The following is a 17,802-nucleotide window of genomic DNA, read 5'->3' as shown; positions in this document are numbered from 1 at the left end:
CTTAGTTTTCATGTACTTCCAGGAGATGACATGCGTTAGTGTGTGTCTTAAGAATGGCTGGTGGGCGTCTGCATACACAAAGTGATCGCACACCAAGACATAGTGGACGTGCTTATGCCTTGCCGTGCAATCGCCTGCCTTGCTGGGTGTGTGCTGGAGTTGCATACGCTGGGTGTGAGCGAACCCATATAGCGAGCGGGTCTAAATAAGCACCTCTGTTCCATACATCTACATAATGAGGTTGTGAATTAAAGATACTTTTCAATTGTAACATGTAAAAGTTGTAAATAGTATGCTTAGGATGAACTCTGATGTGCAAAAAAATCCCAAATGGTGTGAAGGCTCTATAAGAGAATTTCAGTCTCCCTGCACTAAGCATAAAATGTTTAATTTGTAGGTAGGACCAGTGGCCATGGTGTGAAAGGAAAGATTTGCCCTGGTGCTCCCTAAAGGGGCAGACAACCTGCCCCCAGCAGTCCAAGGCGTCAGTTTTCCTCCATCTATTCAATGGTAGGTGGAGCTCTGGTGGAAAATCTGTGTTATGAATGATTATGGTAAGAGCAGAAAAGGTGGATTATATGCCTGATTTACAGGGCCGGTGCAAGGTCTTTCAGCTCCCTAGGCAGATCTGCAGCCTACTGAACCGCCCCCCACCCCACCACCGCTACCAATACCCATTTTCTATCCCATCAGGTGAAAGTAAGGAGGCGTCTAAAACCATCACCTGCATTTAGTATAACAAGTATGTCTCACTCAGAGAAATCCTTAATATTGGCGCCCCCCAGATCCAGCGCCCTAGGCATCTGTCTAAAGCTGCCTAATGGTAGAGCCGGCCCTGTTGATTTGTAATGTAATTCCAAATTTGGCTGGAAAATACAAACTAATCGGAGCCTGCACATCTCTAGTTTTAAGTCACATCAGTTTGTGGTGTATCCCCTAACAGGTCCTGTGATGCAGGGATGGTTGATCTTCAGAGAGGATGCTTTAGAATTAGCAAGGAACTAAAGGATTTAGGGGGGAATAATATAAGCAGAGCCGTAACTAGACTTTAGAGAGAGCATTGCCCCCCCCATTTTTTAAATAGGGACATAAGATAGTGCACCTGAAAGAGGACCATGGCCTCATGGGGAAGGGCCAGGGAAGAGATAGGGGAGGCCAAGAGATGCTGGGAATAAAAGAAGAGGAAGCTACAAGTGAGAATGATAATAACCAGGAAAATTTACAGGCCCATACAGCGCCCCCTGCCCTGTGGTGCCTTATGTCATGGCACTTGTGGCACTACCCTAGTTACGGCCCTGACTATAAGGGCCACCTTTTAACATTTGTTTCCACTCTGTATGGTAAATTAAACAAACACCAGCTTCCCTTACCCAGGTTTAATGAGGCCTATACCATATTGCTCTCAAAACCCAATAAAGGTCCTAATTCAGAGGTGTACACAGTGCAGATATTTGCGCAGTTGTCCAATATGTTTTGTTCTGCGTCTGTGTCCGAGTTGCACTGCACATGCCTCCCAATGATTACCGCCAAGGGGATACAGAACGAATTTTGTTACAGGGAGGCAATTGCGGTGGGCATTTCTGGGAAGTAACAGGGGTGGCTATTCAGATGCGGGCGTGTTGCACTGGCACCGGCGGCCCGATGGACATTCTGAGCAACCATAGGACTGCTGTAATGTACGATGGTGCGACAAATGTGCGTAAAGTGGTGTAACTTTTTATGCAAAGTGGTGGATTATAGTCTCAACCGGTGAGCCTCTTTGTACGTTTCCCATTGGCTGTGGCGTCAGCATAAAGACACAGTCACGCTACATAAAAAGATGCAGTCGCAGCTGCATTAGTGTCCGCCTCTGAATCAGGCTAAAAAAAACAACAAATATGTTTCCTCTTATCGACCTATATCCCTCTTGAACCAAGACATTAAATTATTGGCAAATTGGTTCTTTATTTCATGTACACAATCAGAAACTTGCCGAGGATATTTTACAAAAAACTCTTATTGATGTCCGTAGTAACACTCCCGTCATCGACTGGCCTTTGTCAGTCATCATTCCCTTTTTTCTTCCTTTGCTAACTTATCCTGAATTTCAGGCGGTTCGGGCTTCCTACTCATTAACTGCCTGGATTGGGAAGGAAATCACTGCTGCTCGGGCTCTGTACAATATTTCTTTCAAAATACCTTTTACAATTAAACAGCTTCTTGATGAATACGGTGTTCCCGATTCACGTCTTTGCTCTATATCAGACACAACACTATGCAAGTCATGTGGCTAGACGTCTATTCTCCTTTACTTGGTCCAATGCTCTGGATGTCCCCCTTTCTCATCCTCCATCGAACATGAGAACTATTTAATTACTTCATAAGTTGTTGCACACACCTGTAGATCACTCGATAGTTAGGACAGGATTGTCTACTTGGCTGGAGGTCTACCAGCATGTGTTCATGTATACTGTTTTGAGGTCGTTATACAGTATTCCTTTTCAGTATTGTCTTCTACAATTTACAGGGACATGTTTTACAATTCTTCCATAAAGCCTTTTTTGTCATCCCAAAGACGTTTCTTAATTGGTTTATCTGATTCCGATGTTTGTCCCAGGTGTTCTTTGAGTGGTGCTTCCTTAGCTCCCTCTGCGTACCGGAAGGTTAGCAATTTCTGAGTAAGGACTGACCTTGTGCAAGTGTGCGTGAGGCTCCGATTGTATTCGATGTTACTGATGGTTTTGCAGTCTTGCTAAGTATTATGGATGTGTGTAAGGTAAGGTGGGTGACGGCATAGTGATCGCAATGGATTAACATATCATCACAGGCAGATTGCGTGCGTAATCGCAGCAGCGATCACAGTTGCAATCAGTAGTGAATCAGGCCCTTAGTCTATCTCTCCCCTAAGTGGGTGTTTTGGGTATTAACTCCACAGCTTACCAACCCACTAAGGCCTGTAAAACTATTTATTTTGATTGTATGTGCTAGAAAACGTTTTTTACATATGTGGATTAAGTGTGAAACCACAACTCTGTCCTTATTTTAAAACTAAACTATTCTATGCCTTCCGCATGGATTGGATTAAATAGTCCTTGCAAAAGGAATCCTGTGTTGAGTAAAAGTTTTCTTGGAATGTGGGAAAGTTATATTGATACATTCTCACCCTGTCTCAAATCCCGGATTCATGTTTGATTTAGAAATACTGAATGGTACGAGATAAGAATCCATCTAGAAGATCCTCCGATTGCGTTAGATTTTTAAGTTACCCATTTATTTTTCTTTTTATTCCTTTAGAATTTTGTCGACAATGCCTGGCATTTTCAGTTAGCTTGGCTTCATGATTTTTTATATTACTGTTTTCCTTATTACTATGTCAACAGCTTTGCCTATATGCTTTTGTACACTCATTTCTACCTGTATGTTGTACTGAACTGTGTGCTGTAACTATTTTGCTGCAATAAAAAATATTTAAAAACAAAATATTACCAGAAATTATTACAAATGAACTAAAAAGCATATTAGCTGACCTCCTCACATGTCACCAATTGGGGTTCACTCATGGGAGCCATTCAGTTAAGGATGTTTGGGCGGGGATTGCTGCCATAGTTAATGCATCACTACACTGGAAACATATATTTAGTTTTCTTCTTAGCTTAGATGCTGAGAAAGCATTTGATAAAGTTTCATGGTTGCACTTACAACATACTGTATTTTTGAGATTAGAGCATTTGGGCGAGAGTTTTTTCACAGTGTATCAAATACATGTACATGGCTCCTGTAACCTCTATCTCTGTCAATGTCTTTTAGCCCTGAAATTATTTGTCAAGGGTATGCATCAAGGCTGCCCCCTTTCTTCTTTTGCTATTTAACTTGGCATTGAACCCACTAAATACGTATTTCGACCACATGGTCCTCCTTTCAGGGCATCTGAATTGGTGATACTGAGATGAAGTAGGTCGCTTTTGCTCTCTAACCATCATCGTAGGATGGATAAAATTGCGGAATATGGCTTAGTCTATGTGTTCACAGTAAACACGGAAAATTCTGTGGCTATGTCTTTGGGTGGTAACCTTAAAACTAGTTGGAGTAGAGGTTTGTCTCTCCGCCGCCTTCTCACGGACTCCCCGCGGGCTGTGCGAGCCAACGGGGAAGAGGCAAGTAACACAGCTGCATCTGCAGCTGTGATACTAACCGAGGGGACAGCTACTTTTCGTAGCAGCTGTCCTCACACCGGAGCAATGATGAATTGCTCCGGTGTAATCTATCCCCCGCTGTGAGTTGGATACTTGCGGAATATGGCTTAGTCTATGTGTTCACAGTAAACACGGAAAATTCTGTGGCTATGTGTTTGGGTGGTGACCTTAAAACTAGTTGGAGTAGAGGTTTGTCTCTCCGCCGCTCTCACGGACTCCCCGCGGGCTGTGCGAGCCGACAAGGAGGAGGTAAGTAACGCAGCTGCATCTGCAGCTGTGATACTAACCGAGGGGACAGCTACTTTTCGTAGCAGCTGTCTTCACACTGGAGCAATGATGAATTGCTCCGGTGTAATCTATCCCCGGCTGTGAGTTGGATACTTAAGTATCCCTCGCAGTTAGATCAATACTGAATCATCGGAGGCCATACGGCCTTCGATGATGAATAGGCCCCTTATTCACTTAAAACCATGAAATCTAGCAAATGGAAATGTTCTATAACATCTGTAATAGGCAAGGACAGATTTTAGCCACCGGGACAGTGGGTAAGTTCCCGCTGGGCCGGTCCCATTCCCCCCTCTGCTGGGCTGGCTTACCCTGCCTGCCGGGCCAGCTTACCCTGCCTGCCAGGCCGACCCACTCTGCTTACCGGTCCAGGCTGATTTATATTTCTGCCTGGCCATTTGCTGCACTTCTGGGATTGGCGTTTCACACCAGAAGTTGTTACAGGCTCCGGCTAACAGACACTTCTGAGTGCTGTTAGCTGGGAGCAGCTCTGCAGTATTGTAACCCGCACATACAGTGTTTCCGACGTGCTCTGCAGGTCCCTGGTCTGGCTCTCCTGACAAGCCGGGTCTCCTCGCTGGGAGCCCAGAAAGAGGGGTGGGGGGCGGCAGTGGTGCTTAGTAACGGAGGAATACACAAGGGAGGACGCACAGCTTCCAGCCCGGTCAAGGAAAGGGAAGGCTTGCCCAAAGATGCAGAGTACACATAGGAAGGTGACCAGGCACTTCTCCTCTGCTGCCTGTGATAATATAATAGGAGGCCTGCAGATGTAATGAGTCCTAGGTGTCCCAGTCCAGCCCAGCTCCAAGAGCAAGCACTCACTAGGCAGGGGATTAATAAGGGTCAGCCTGGGGATAGGCCTAGCAGTAACCAGATCTGTCCCTATTATTTATCACAGCCATAGTCTGTCTCTGGTCTGAGATTTCTATAGTGCACATTCTTACGCATTGATTGACACCAGGGAAAGGATTTGTGGCAGCATTAGCAAAAAGGTTGCAGATACAGCTGCGGCAAAATACATAAGGAATTCAGTGACTGTGTCCAACTAAGAATCAGGTCCTATGAGGAAGTATCTCACCCCTCTCTACATACCCCACCCCTCAAAAGACCCTGCCCCCATTAGCGCTGCTTCCATCCAGGGCTGGTTTTCCATCCCAATCCGCCCCTGATCATAGGGGCTATTTATCTCCACAATGACGAAAACTGGATAGCTCGAGTTACGTAGCAAGGACCCAATGATGAGAGATCTGCTCCAGGTTGTCCATTCATAAACACAGCTACTGCCTGTGGTGTGTAAAAATCTTCATGAATTGCGTCATTTGGCCCCGCCCCCTATTTCAATTCGAGCCAATCGCGGCTTCTCCCGGGAAGAGAAAAAAAAAGTAGGCAAGTATGTTTATAAATAACTGATAATACTAAATATTCCTTAATTCAGTAAATTATATTAAATTTTTTCAAAACAAGATTTACACACCTACAACATAACCACATTTTACCAGAATAATTAATTGGTACAATAACAAAATCACCTTTTTGTGAGGAAACATGGACTGTATTATGGAAGTTTCAAAACTATGTTTTCCCTTCAGCTGTGTTTTCTCCCAGAGTGTTTTAAGGACTTGCATTGAAGTAGTCTGTGTGGACAACGGCTCACAAAACAAGCTCTGATGGAAGACATAAAAAGAAAACCAATGAATGATGTGTTATTAAACATGACATATCAGTTAGACACATATCCAAAAACCTGACTTTTGTACCCAGGAACACTGGTGTAATTCCATCATCCACCATCTTAAATCAACAACTTCCACAACTTTATTTTCCCAAGCAGAGGGAGTACAGTAAAGTATAAGCTCAAATGCTGATTAAACAAACACATAGTACACGTTTACAGTACCTACCCACCCATCTATCCCTGACTCTTCAGCCCTTGTGGCCAGATATAGTTCATACACCACTTGCATAGCAGAGATTGATTCCTCCACCAATATGGCTTACTTGCAAAATATGCCTCCTCAGAGGTGCGTTCAAACCTCCTCCCCTCAGCTCCAAACTGCAACTTCCCAGAAGGTTCTGTTCACAGCTCCTACTGCACTGCAATCCCTAAAGACTGCCAGCTCTCTGTCTAGACCACCAATCCAGTGCCTTTCCACTTAGGATCACCTTCTCTGGACTTGCACATACCTCAGTCTCTCTCAGGATGCTCCCCTGTTTGCTGCCTAGGGATGGGCATTAGAATCCAATGGTTTGCAATCAGAAATGTTCTTAATTCGATAGAAGTACTTTTTACACCGCTTTCCGATGCCCAGGGACGGGCTACATTTATTGATACCTACCCCTGATGAATCTGAAAATGACACGTGTAGGGTTTACCAGTTATGGTTCCATTGACCAGTTGTGTAAAGATTCCCTCCCTATTGAGCTCACACCTGTTTAAAGGTGAGGGTGGGTCTCGAAAAAACATCTCCTCTACACTGGCCTTGGCTCACTGATTTATTGGATATATGTTATGTTTCTTACTTTGTTTATATGAAGCAGAACTTTTAAATGTTGAACCTATGTTTTTATCAAAAATAAATATTTGGTATCTTTCTTAATTGGCCTTCTGTTGGGTGATACTGTAGCGGAAGGTACAGTATATCCACAGGATCCCTCATGGTCTAATGTCAAACTGTTCAAAAAAAGAACACCTTATTTAAACATTTAGAAGACAGACTTTCACATTCAAGCAACCTGCTAACTCAAACTGTTTTAATTTGCTTTACTTTGTTGGAAATCCTTTGCAGGCAATTACAGCCTGAAGTCTGGAACGCATAGACATCACCAAACGCTGGGTTTCATCCCTGGTGATGCTCTGTCAGGCATCTACTGCAAATGTCTTCATGGGGCATTCAGTTCCTGTTTCTTCTTAGGGCATTTTCCCTTCAGTTTTGTCTTCATCAAGTGAAATGCATGCTCAATAGGATTCAGGTTAGGGGATTGACTTGGCCATTGCATAACATTCCACTTTTTAGCCTTAAAAAACTCTTTGGTTTCTTTTGCAGTATGCTTTGGGTCACTGTCCATCTGCACTGTGAAGCGCCGTCCAATGAGTTCTGAAGCATTTGACTGAATATGAGCATATAATATTGCCCGAAACACTTCAAAATTCTTTCTGCTGCTTTTGTCAGCAGTCACATCATCAATAAATACAAGGGAACCAGTTCCATTGGCAGCCATACATGCCTACGCCATGACACTACCACCACCATGCTTCACTGATGAGGTGGTATGTTTTGGATCATGAGCAGTTCCTTTCCTTCTGCATACTCTTCTCTTCCCATCACTCTGGTACAAGTTGATCTTTGTCTCATCTGTCCATAGGATGTTGTTCCAGAACTGTAATGGCTTTTTTAGATGTTGTTTGGCAAACTCTAATCTGGTCTTCCTATTTTTGAGGCTCACCAATGGTTTACATCTTGTGGTGAACCCTCTATATTCACTCTTGTGAAGTCTTCTCTTGATTGTTGACTTTGACACATATACACCTACCTCCTGGAGAGTGTTCTTGATTTGGCCAACTGTTGTGAAGGGGTTTTTCTTCACCAGGGAAATAATTCTTCTGTCATCCAGCACAGTTGTTTTCCGTGGTCTTCCGGGTCTTTTCGTGTTGCTGAGCACTCCGATGCGTTCTTTCTTTTTAAGAATGTTCCAAACAGTTGATTTGGCCACACCTAATGTTTTTGCTATCTCTCTGATGGGTTTGTTTTGATTTTTCAGCCTAATGATGGCTTGCTTCACTGATAGTGACAGCTATTTGGATCTCATATTGAGAGTTGACAGCAACTGATTCCAAATGCACATGTCACACCTAGAATCAACTCCAGACCTTTTACCTGCTTAATGGATAATGAAATAACAAGGGAATAGTCCACATCTGTCCATGAAATAGCTTTTGAGTTGATAGTCCCATTACTTTTGGCCCCTTAAAAAGTGGGAAGGCACTTATAGAAACCGTTGTAATTCCTACACCGTTCATCTGATTTGGATGTAATTACCCTCAAATTAAATCTGAAAGTCTGCAATTAAAGCACATCTTGTTTGTTTCATTTCAAAGCCATTGTGGTGGTGAATAGAGGCCAAAATATAAAAATTCTGTCAATGTCCCAATATTTATTATACATATATATTAGGGGTGTGCACCAGCCACTTTTCATGTTTTGTGTTTTGCTTTTGGATCTGGATTGGTTTTGCCAAAACCACCCTTCCGTGTTTTGGGTTCTGGGTTTTGTGTTTTGGATCTGTAGTTTTTTTTAAAAAAAGTTTAAAAACAGCTAAAATCACAGAATTTGTGGGGTTTTCTGCTCCTATGCTATTATTAACCTCAATAACATTAATTTCCACTCATTTCGAGTCTATTCTGAACACCTCACAATATTGTTTTTAGGACAAAAGGTTGCACTGAGGTAGCTGGATAAGCGACACAAGTGGGTGGCACAAACACATGGCCCATCTAGGAGTGACACTGCAGTGGCAGACAGGATTGCAGTTTGAAAAACTAGGCCCCAAACAGTACATAATGCAAAGAAAAAAAAGAGGTGCAAGATGGAATTGTCCTTGGGCCATCTGACCCACCCTTATATTGTATAAACAGGACATGCGCACTTTAACAAACCCATCACTTCAGCACCAGGGTCTGCCACATAACTGTGGCTGAAATGATTGGTTCATTTGGGCCCCCACAAAACAAGCTGGCAATTAATTTGTCTCTGCACAAACTGGCTCTTCGGAGGCAAGATGTCATCCTCATCCTCCTCATCCACCGATTCCTCACCCTCTTCAGTGTTGTGTACATCCTCATCCTCACAGAGTATTAATTTGTCCCCACTGGAATTCACCACCACAGGTCCCTCTGTACGTTCTGGAGGCTGGTCTCCCTGGAAGAGTTGATAATTCATTTTGATGAACATCATCTTCTCCACATTTTGTGGAAGCAACCTCCTACGCCTTTCGCAGACAAGGTCCCGGCTGCACTAAACACTCTTTAAGAGTACACACTGGAGGGAGGGGCAACTTAGGTAAAATAGAGCCAGTTAGTACAGGGGCATCGAAATTGCGTCTTTTTCCTGCCAGTACAGGTACGGACTGTCTGACATGCCTACTTGGATGCTTTCACCGATGTAATCCTCCACCATTCTGTTAATGGTGACAGTATGATATGCAGTGACAGTAGACATGTCAGAAATTGTTGCCAGGTCCTTCAGTCCGGACCAGATGTCCAAACTTGATCCTGCCTACCCTGCATTTGTTTTCTGGGAGAAAATGATACCTAAGCCCAAGTTGCGGGAGAAAATGAAGAAGGAGCTGTTGACGTGTCATGTTCCTCTTCAGCTGACAGTGTTTTCACCAGCAGGTCTTTGCACCTCAGCAGGCTTGTGTTGGCCGGAAAGAGAGACACCACATAGGCTTTAAACCTAGGATCAAGCACGGTGGCCAAAATGTAGTGGTCTGATTTCAACAGATTGACCACCCTTGAATCCTGGCAAAGCGAATGAAGAGCTTCATCCACAAGTCCCACATGCCGAACAATAATCGCACCGTCTTAGCTCCTCCTTCACTATTTCCAGCTGCTTCTGCAAAAGCCTGATGAGGGGAATGACCTGAATCAAGCTGGCAGTGTCTGAACTGACTTTACTTTTGGCAAGTTCGAAGGGCTGGAGAACCTTGCACAACACGGAAATCATTCTCCACTGCGCTTGAGTCATGTGCATACCCCCTCCTTTGCCTATGTCATAGGTGGATGTATAGGCTTGAATGGCCTTTTGCTGCTCCTCCATCCTCTGAAGCATATAGAGGGTTGAGATCCACCGCGTCACAACCTCTTGCTTCAAGTGATGGCGGGGCAGGTTCAAGAGTGTTTGCTGGCGCTCCAGTCTTCGGCACGCAGTCGCTGAATGACAAAAGTTGCCAGACATTTTTCGGGCCACCCAAAGCGTCTCCTGCACGCCCCTGTTGTTTTTCAGAAAATTCTGCACCACCAAATTTATTGTATGAGCAAAACATGGGATGTGCTGGAATTTGCCCAGATGTAATGCCCGCACAATATTGGTGGCGTTGTCAGATATCACAAATTCCCAGGAGAGTCTAAGTGGGGTAAGCCATTGGGCGATGATTTCCCTCAGTTTCTCTAAGAGGTTGTCGGTGGTGTGCCTCTTACTGAAACCGGTGATACACAGCGTAGCCTGCCTTGGAACGAGCTGGCGTTTCTGAGCTGCTGCTGGTGACGCTGCTGTTGTTGCTGCGAAAAGGCAATACATCTACCCAGTGGGCTGTCACAGTCATATAGTCCTTAGTCTGCCCTATTCCACTTGTCCACATGTCCGTGGTTAAGTGGACATTGGGTACAACCGCACTTTTAGGACACTGAGGACACTTTTTCTGACTTCTCTCTACATTCTCTTTATTGCTTGCCTAGTTAAGTGGAATCTATATGGGATTTGGTACCGGGGACACACTACCTCCATCAATTGTCTAAATCCCAGTGCACTAATGTCGGATACCGGACGCACGTCTAACACCAACATAGCAGTCAAGGCCTCAGTTATCCGTTTTGCTTCAGGATGACTGCTGTCGTACTTCATCCTCCTCGCTAAAGACTGTTGGAGGGTCAATTGTTTAGAAAAAGTAGTGGTGTTCCTACTTCCTCTCTGGGTTGATGAATGACTCCCAGCAGCAACAACAGCAGTGGCAGCAGTAGGCATAGAAATTCACGATCCTCCGGAGGAATCCCGGATAGGAGAGTCAGTCATGCAAGTGACATGGCCTGCGGGAGTACTTCTGATCCTGACTAAGGAGGAAATTGACGAGGAGGGAGTTGAAGGTGTGGTTTGCAGGTGCTTGGATACAACAGGACAAAGGGATTTAGGTGTCCCTGGACTGCTTACGGTCTTAGCCAAAGTTTCTGACTTGATAGTAACTTTTTATGCAGGTGACGTATAAGGGAGGATGTTCCTAGGTGGTTAATGCCCCTACCCTTAGTTATTTCACCTTTACATATGGTACATATGGCAAGACAGTTGTTGTCAGGATTTGGATAGAAATATTGCCAGACCAAAGAGGTGGAATGTTTGGTCTTCTGCCCAGGCATGACCGTGATGGGCTTTTTCATCCCACAGACAACAACTGTCTCCCCGGAGCCTGATTTAAACAAACCACATCACCATCAGAATCCTCCTCGTCAACTTCCTCCTCAGCGCCAGCTACACCAATATCCTCATCCTGTTGTATTTCAACAGTGACATCTTCAAATTGAATATCAGCAAGTGGACTGTGGGTGCTCCTTCCAGCACTTGCAGAGGGCTTGCAAATGGTGGAAAGAGCCACCTCTTCCCGTCCAGTGTTGGGAAGGTCAGGCATCGCAACCGCCGCCACACTTGGACTCTCCTTGGGGATTTGTGATATCTTCTTAGAACGCACAGTTCTTTGCTGTGCTTTTGCCAGCTTAACTCATTCGATTTTTGTAGCGGGAGGAGGGCTTCCATCGTCATGTGAAGCTGAACCACTAGTCATGAATATAGGGAAAGCCCTTAGCCGTTCCTTGCCACTCCGTGTCGTAAATGGCATACTGGCAAGTTTACGTTTCTCAAAAAATATGGTAGTTGCTCAAATCTGCTATAATGACATACCACAGGTGCTTGTAAAGGGCGGGGTTTATACTGAGCACAGAAAAAAGGGATTTTCCCTCCAGCACACTGTAGGAAAATCAAAAATACTTAAATCCTACATAATAATAGAGATTCATAGGTATTAGTTAGATACATTTGCAAATATATGAATAAGCGTCAGGCCAGTCGTCAAGGCTCCTCTATACTGGCGTCCCTAAAATTAAGGGGTTCACGTCCGAGAAGCAAGGCACCCAAAAAAATTCTAGCCAAGGACTATCCCCAGGGCATCACATGAAAAGGGGAAAAAAGGTGATAGTGAAGTGTAAAGGATAAATCAATAAGTGTTAATGAAGTGTGAAAGAAATAAAATGACATAAATAATATACAAACAATTAGAGAAGTGATGAAAATATTCTATGTGAATTAAGTGGTGATTCCATGAGAAAGGTCCAGCCAGAACAAGTATATATACTTGTTTTGTGAAATGCACACTACCCATTTTTATAATTGATGATTTGCATCCGCCTTTTCCACCGCAGACACAAACATTGTGGGACAAAGCAAAAAGGGATGATGGAACAAAGGCCCGGGCGCAGCTACTCAACCCAGCCTATGGGAGGCACACACAACAGAGGGTGGAACCCAGAGCTCCCACTACATGCCTCCAGTAGCCCAATCCACACAAGCTGGAGAGGGACACCCAGACCTATAGCTTTCCCCCGTGGCTGCGAGACACCAGAGTCAGGACTGCATATGATTTTATCTGAAGGATATGGAGCAGACTGAATGTTTTGGGCCAGTATCCGGCCAGACAGGCATTATTAGATTACACACATTTTATAATTGTTAGAGGCTTAAGCAGAGCAAGGGTGGACCGGCGGGTTGACACAGGCGAATGGTAGTGGTAGCTGGATAACACCTCACCATGAAGAGGCCCCTATTTCCACTTTTCCACTGTGACCCTTGCACAGTCTAAGGTTTTTTTTTTTTTTTTAAATCTGCCCACCATAATAAACAGCCTTAAATTAGCACTGATTTCATGTCCCAGCTAAAGCTGGGTACACACGGCGGGTTGACCTATCTAACGATTGGTTGGTGCATACAACCTTACCAATCATTCAGGCCGATGTGTCTGCGCTGACATCACAACTGGCTGGGCATTTAAATTTGCCCACCCAGTTGAGATGTCAGTCACTGGCGGACCACTGCAGCAAGTGTAAGGGCGGTCAACGGGTCACCCATACACATAGCCAGACGTGAAATAAACTGTATCTGCAGGGCCGGAGTTACCATTAGGCAGCTTTAGGCAGCTGCCTAAGGGCGCCGGCACTTGAAGGGCAGAACTCCGAGTCTCCTTAACAAGAGAGTCAATCATGCTTTATTTCTTGGCAACCCTGCTGTCACCGAGCCAGGCAAATGGGTGCAGAAGCTCCCAGCACTGTGCACATCGCACCCAACTTCAGCCACAACTCTGCTGAAGTTGGGGAATAGCCTAGCATTCCCGCTGACTGCCGCGCCCTGCCGGGTCTTCACATGGGGATATGTGCTCTGACCGGATACAGAATGCCGGTTTGAGTCCCGCGTCTGCATTTTCCTGGAGCAAGCTGACACAAAAACTCTGGTAGCAGGCGGAGCAAAGGGCCTGGTGCCCGGCCATAACCGAGCCCCCAGGAGGCAGGCAACACACTATAAGGAGGTATTTGGTAATATTTCTAACCTGCTCAGTATTTGTGGCACGGGCCTGCTGCTGCTTATTAGCCAACAGCCTGTGCACCATGACGGCGATAGGCAGGGGGCAGGGCTCCGCATACAGGTGTGGGCCTCCGGGTGTGCGGCTCCGCAAATGGGTGTGCAGACTCCGGATGTGCCCAGGAGGATCATGGGCTGACCTGATGCTGATTTACTCAGCTCAGCACCGACCATCCCTCCAGACACCAGCCTCTGTACAGTGTCATCCGGTCCAAGCTCCAGGACCCCAAGCAGCAGACAGTGACAGTGGAGTTTGTAGAGAAGGTGGGCTGTTACCTTTTCCTTTTCCGATTTGCCTCGACAGCAGTTTCATGGAATGCTCAGAGTGTGTACTCCGAAAGAGTTTTTAGTGCAGCCGGCAACCTTGTCAGCGAAAGGCGTAGGAGGTTGCTTCCACAAAATGTGGAGAAGATGATGTTCATCAAAATTAATTATCAATTTTTCCAGGAAGACCAGCCTCCAGAAAGTCTGATGGCTCATAATAAGCATTTTTATGGGTGTTTGTTCACTGAGATGTCTTCAGAATCTTGGCTGCAATATGTTGACATCTATTAAACTAACATTAAAAATAATGTATAACCCATTACATACCATGCATGTACCTTATGTAACAGCCATAATTCCGGTGAGTTAAACCACTTTGCAGTTTTGCTTTAAAAACATGGACTAACTCGCTAGAATTGCCACGTGCCTTCATCTCACAGTCTATTACATAAGGCCCCATAAGTGTAAAAATTTACAGTAAATAAGAGTAGCAACTACTGTTTAACAGTCACATATACATTACGAACTGGCTCCATATTACCTAAGTTGCCCCCCCTCCAGTGTGTACTCCGAAAGAGTTTTTAGTGCAGCCAGGAACCTTGTCAGGAAAAGGCGTAGGTGGTTGCTTCCACAAAATGTGGAGAAGATGATGTTCATCAAAATTAATTATCAATTCTTCCAGGAAGACCAGCCTCACTAGAAATGCCCCGTGCCTTCATCTCGCAGTCTATTACATAAGGGCCCATAAGTGTAAAGATATACAGTAAATAAGAGTAGCAACTACTGTTTAACAGTCACATATACAGTAACATGGGAACACAACAACAAAGAATGGGTAGTAGATGGCTTTGGCTAGTATACTTGTTTCTGGCCTTAGCTGTGGTTTCACCCACATGTCACCCCATATTAGTTGTAGGAAAACCTGGATGGCTATCATGTATTTTGCTTGTACCTGAGGATGTTGAGTTAAGTTCTTTCTTGTTCCACTGGCCCACGAAAGAAAGCTCACCTCAACTATTATGTCAGACACATAGTAGCTGGTGTGAGAGATAAAAAAAATCATGGGACAGGATGCCAGACTACATCTTGAACATAACTGTAGCCACACACAGCTCTATAAGGGAGCTTCTTACTCTGGAAGAATCTCAGAACACATGGAAATAGACAATGTGTGATTACCTTTATAGAAGAAAAGTTTACAGTAAGCAACCATATAAGTGTTGTACACACATTGTAAGAGTTGTCATAAGCATGGTTAAATTGAATGCCATATTGAATACCTATTTTCCCCTTGACTCTAAACTCATTTACCTTCCCCCCTCCGCAATTTCCATGCTAGGAACCCTAAGGTGCTTGCCTCAAATTACTGCACTTGGGATAGAATCGCCTCCTCCTCATTTATGTTTTAATTGCATACTCCTCCAGGTCTTCCGCCTTCCATCTCCTTCCTATCTTCAACACTTTTTTCACCTGTCTGCGACGATCAGGCTGGTCAATACAGTGGTGATGTGTTCCTCTATGCAGCTCATTGGGATCATCTTTTCAGGTATGAGAAGTCATGACATACAATCCCCCAATGAGTCGTCACTCACTAGTGCTAGCCCATTAGTTGTGCAGGGTCTAGAGGTGGAAGCCAGGTAATCATCAAGGTGGGCACCCAGAACAACGTAATTGGCTGGGAGAACTAGCATCATGGGCTGAAACAGCAGCCTCGGTGATCACCCTTGCTACAGCTTTACCTTTGACTTGTTTGGGGAAGCTAACAAGTGTCTGGTTACTCCTGCAGTTTCTATTTTCAAACTCATGTCTGATGTACTTTCAAGTATATTCTCCCTGTGCTTGCGTGGGTTTCCTCCGGGTACTCCAGTTTCCTCCCACACTCCAAAAATATAATGGTAGGTTAATTGGCTCCTAACAAATATTAACCCTAGTGTGAGCATGTGGTAAAGCACTGCGGAATATGGGGGTCTTCAGACCCACTCGCGAGCGGCAGTACGCTCACAAGTGGGTCGATGTTCCCCACTGCGCATGCGCACGACGGAGGGAGCTCCGTCGTGCGCATGCTCGAGACCCGACGAGCGAAGGACTTTCCTTCGCTCGGAGTGTCTCATCAAAGGGGGCGTGCTGTCGATGGTGACTGACAGCACGCCCCCTTTGGTGGGCGTGCTAGGGGCGTGCCTGCCAGACGGAGGTGTTCCCAAGGGAACGCCTACCGTCTGAAGCCGGCCCCACTGACATCACTAGTGATGTCAGTGGGAGTGATTTTGGCTCTGATAGAGCCAAAATCACTCTTGGCCTTGCGGTTGAGAAACCCAACCGCAGGCTTTCACTCGCAGTTCCGATGGTCGCGATGGTCTTGACCATCGCGACCATCATTTTGCACGCTCGTATATGCTGTGGGTGGTGACCCACAGCTATACGAGCATCCAGGAGGACGCTCCATATTAATGGAGGTGGGCCCTGATTCAGAGCGAGCGCTCTGGTCAGAGCGTCCGGCTCTGAATCAGGGCCTATGTGTGCACTATATAAATAACTGGTAATAAATAATAATAAATAAATAAAGTCTTAAAAGAGAATCCTCATTATCCCTGACTATCTGCTCCACATTATCAATCCTAGAAAATATTATTAGAAAGTATCATGAGCATGGATTCAATAGCAGATTGAAAATATTCTAATCTTTTATCAAGTGTGGGCACAATGATCTAAGACATTTTCTCCTGCATTTCATCTAACCCAAGGAGAGAGGGATGACTCTGGGAAATGTGAGCAGTGAGATCATCCTCAGTTGGTGTACACGGAGAGAAAGATGGATATAGAGGCCTATGTTTAGCATGAGAAGTTTTGGACTTTCCCATTTTGTGAGGCACAGAGTTAGATGTACATTTTAGCAGTAGGCTTGGACACAAATTAGTCCATAGAGTGTTCACCAATAAAAAAAAAAAAAATCCATCACTACTCCCCAGTAAGCCCCTAGTCCAGGGGTGGGGAACCTTTTTTTCTGCCAAGGGCTATTTTGATATATATAACATTATTTGTGGGCCCGATGTAGACCACGCCCCCATTGTGTGATGTCACAAGGGGGCTTGGCCACAATTGCCAGTGATTACAGCAATTGCTGGAACATCCTGAGGATGCTGTGAGGTGCTGTAAGGGCAGCGGTGTGACAGTCTGAAGCGTCCTAAGGTCGCTCCAGGCGGCACTGCTGCATAGATTCTGGCTGCAGGGTGCCGAATGGCACCCTGCTAACTCAGAGGGCCAGACCAAATGATTCTGAGGTTCCCCATCCCTGCCCTAGTTCATGCACTGGCAGCTGGCTGTCTTCACATGGGAAATGCTTTCTGCTAGTTGCAACTTGCAAGTTCTCCCTCTACCATTAGCAGAAAGCGCTTCTAATGGGAAGCCACTCCTGCATTTAGTACACCAGCACTACCTGGCTTCTAGGGGCTGCAGCCGATGCAGTCCATAAAAGCTGGGTTTTGTGCGCACATGCATTTTACCCTTCCAGGCTCGAAGAACAAACCAAACTTGAATATGAACCTTCTTCTGTATTGTTAAATATTTGAATAAAACAATGATCTTATTTCACCAGGAAATAGCAGCAAGCTGTTATCTATTAGAACGGAACACATTTAACTGCTCTGCTCTTGATAACTAAGAGGAACTCTTATTAACAGCGCCAGCAGCAA

General features: G+C 45.0%; 1 protein-coding gene across 1 annotated transcript in view; it reads right to left on the bottom strand.

The window, feature by feature from the left end:
* VEPH1 (ventricular zone expressed PH domain containing 1) overlaps positions 1–17,802 on the bottom strand; it is a 538,007-nt gene that overhangs the window by 117,525 nt on the left and 402,680 nt on the right. The window contains exon 10 of the mRNA XM_088447638.1: positions 5,987–6,121. Within this exon, the coding sequence (XP_088303764.1) occupies positions 5,987–6,121 (135 nt within the window). The remainder of the gene's footprint in view (positions 1–5,986; positions 6,122–17,802) is intronic.

Source organism: Taudactylus pleione, unplaced genomic scaffold (genome assembly GCF_031769625.1).
Source record: "Taudactylus pleione unplaced genomic scaffold, aTauple2 ptg000436l, whole genome shotgun sequence".
Lineage (NCBI taxonomy): Eukaryota > Metazoa > Chordata > Amphibia > Anura > Myobatrachidae > Taudactylus > Taudactylus pleione.
This window is presented reverse-complemented; position numbering and strand designations above follow the sequence as displayed.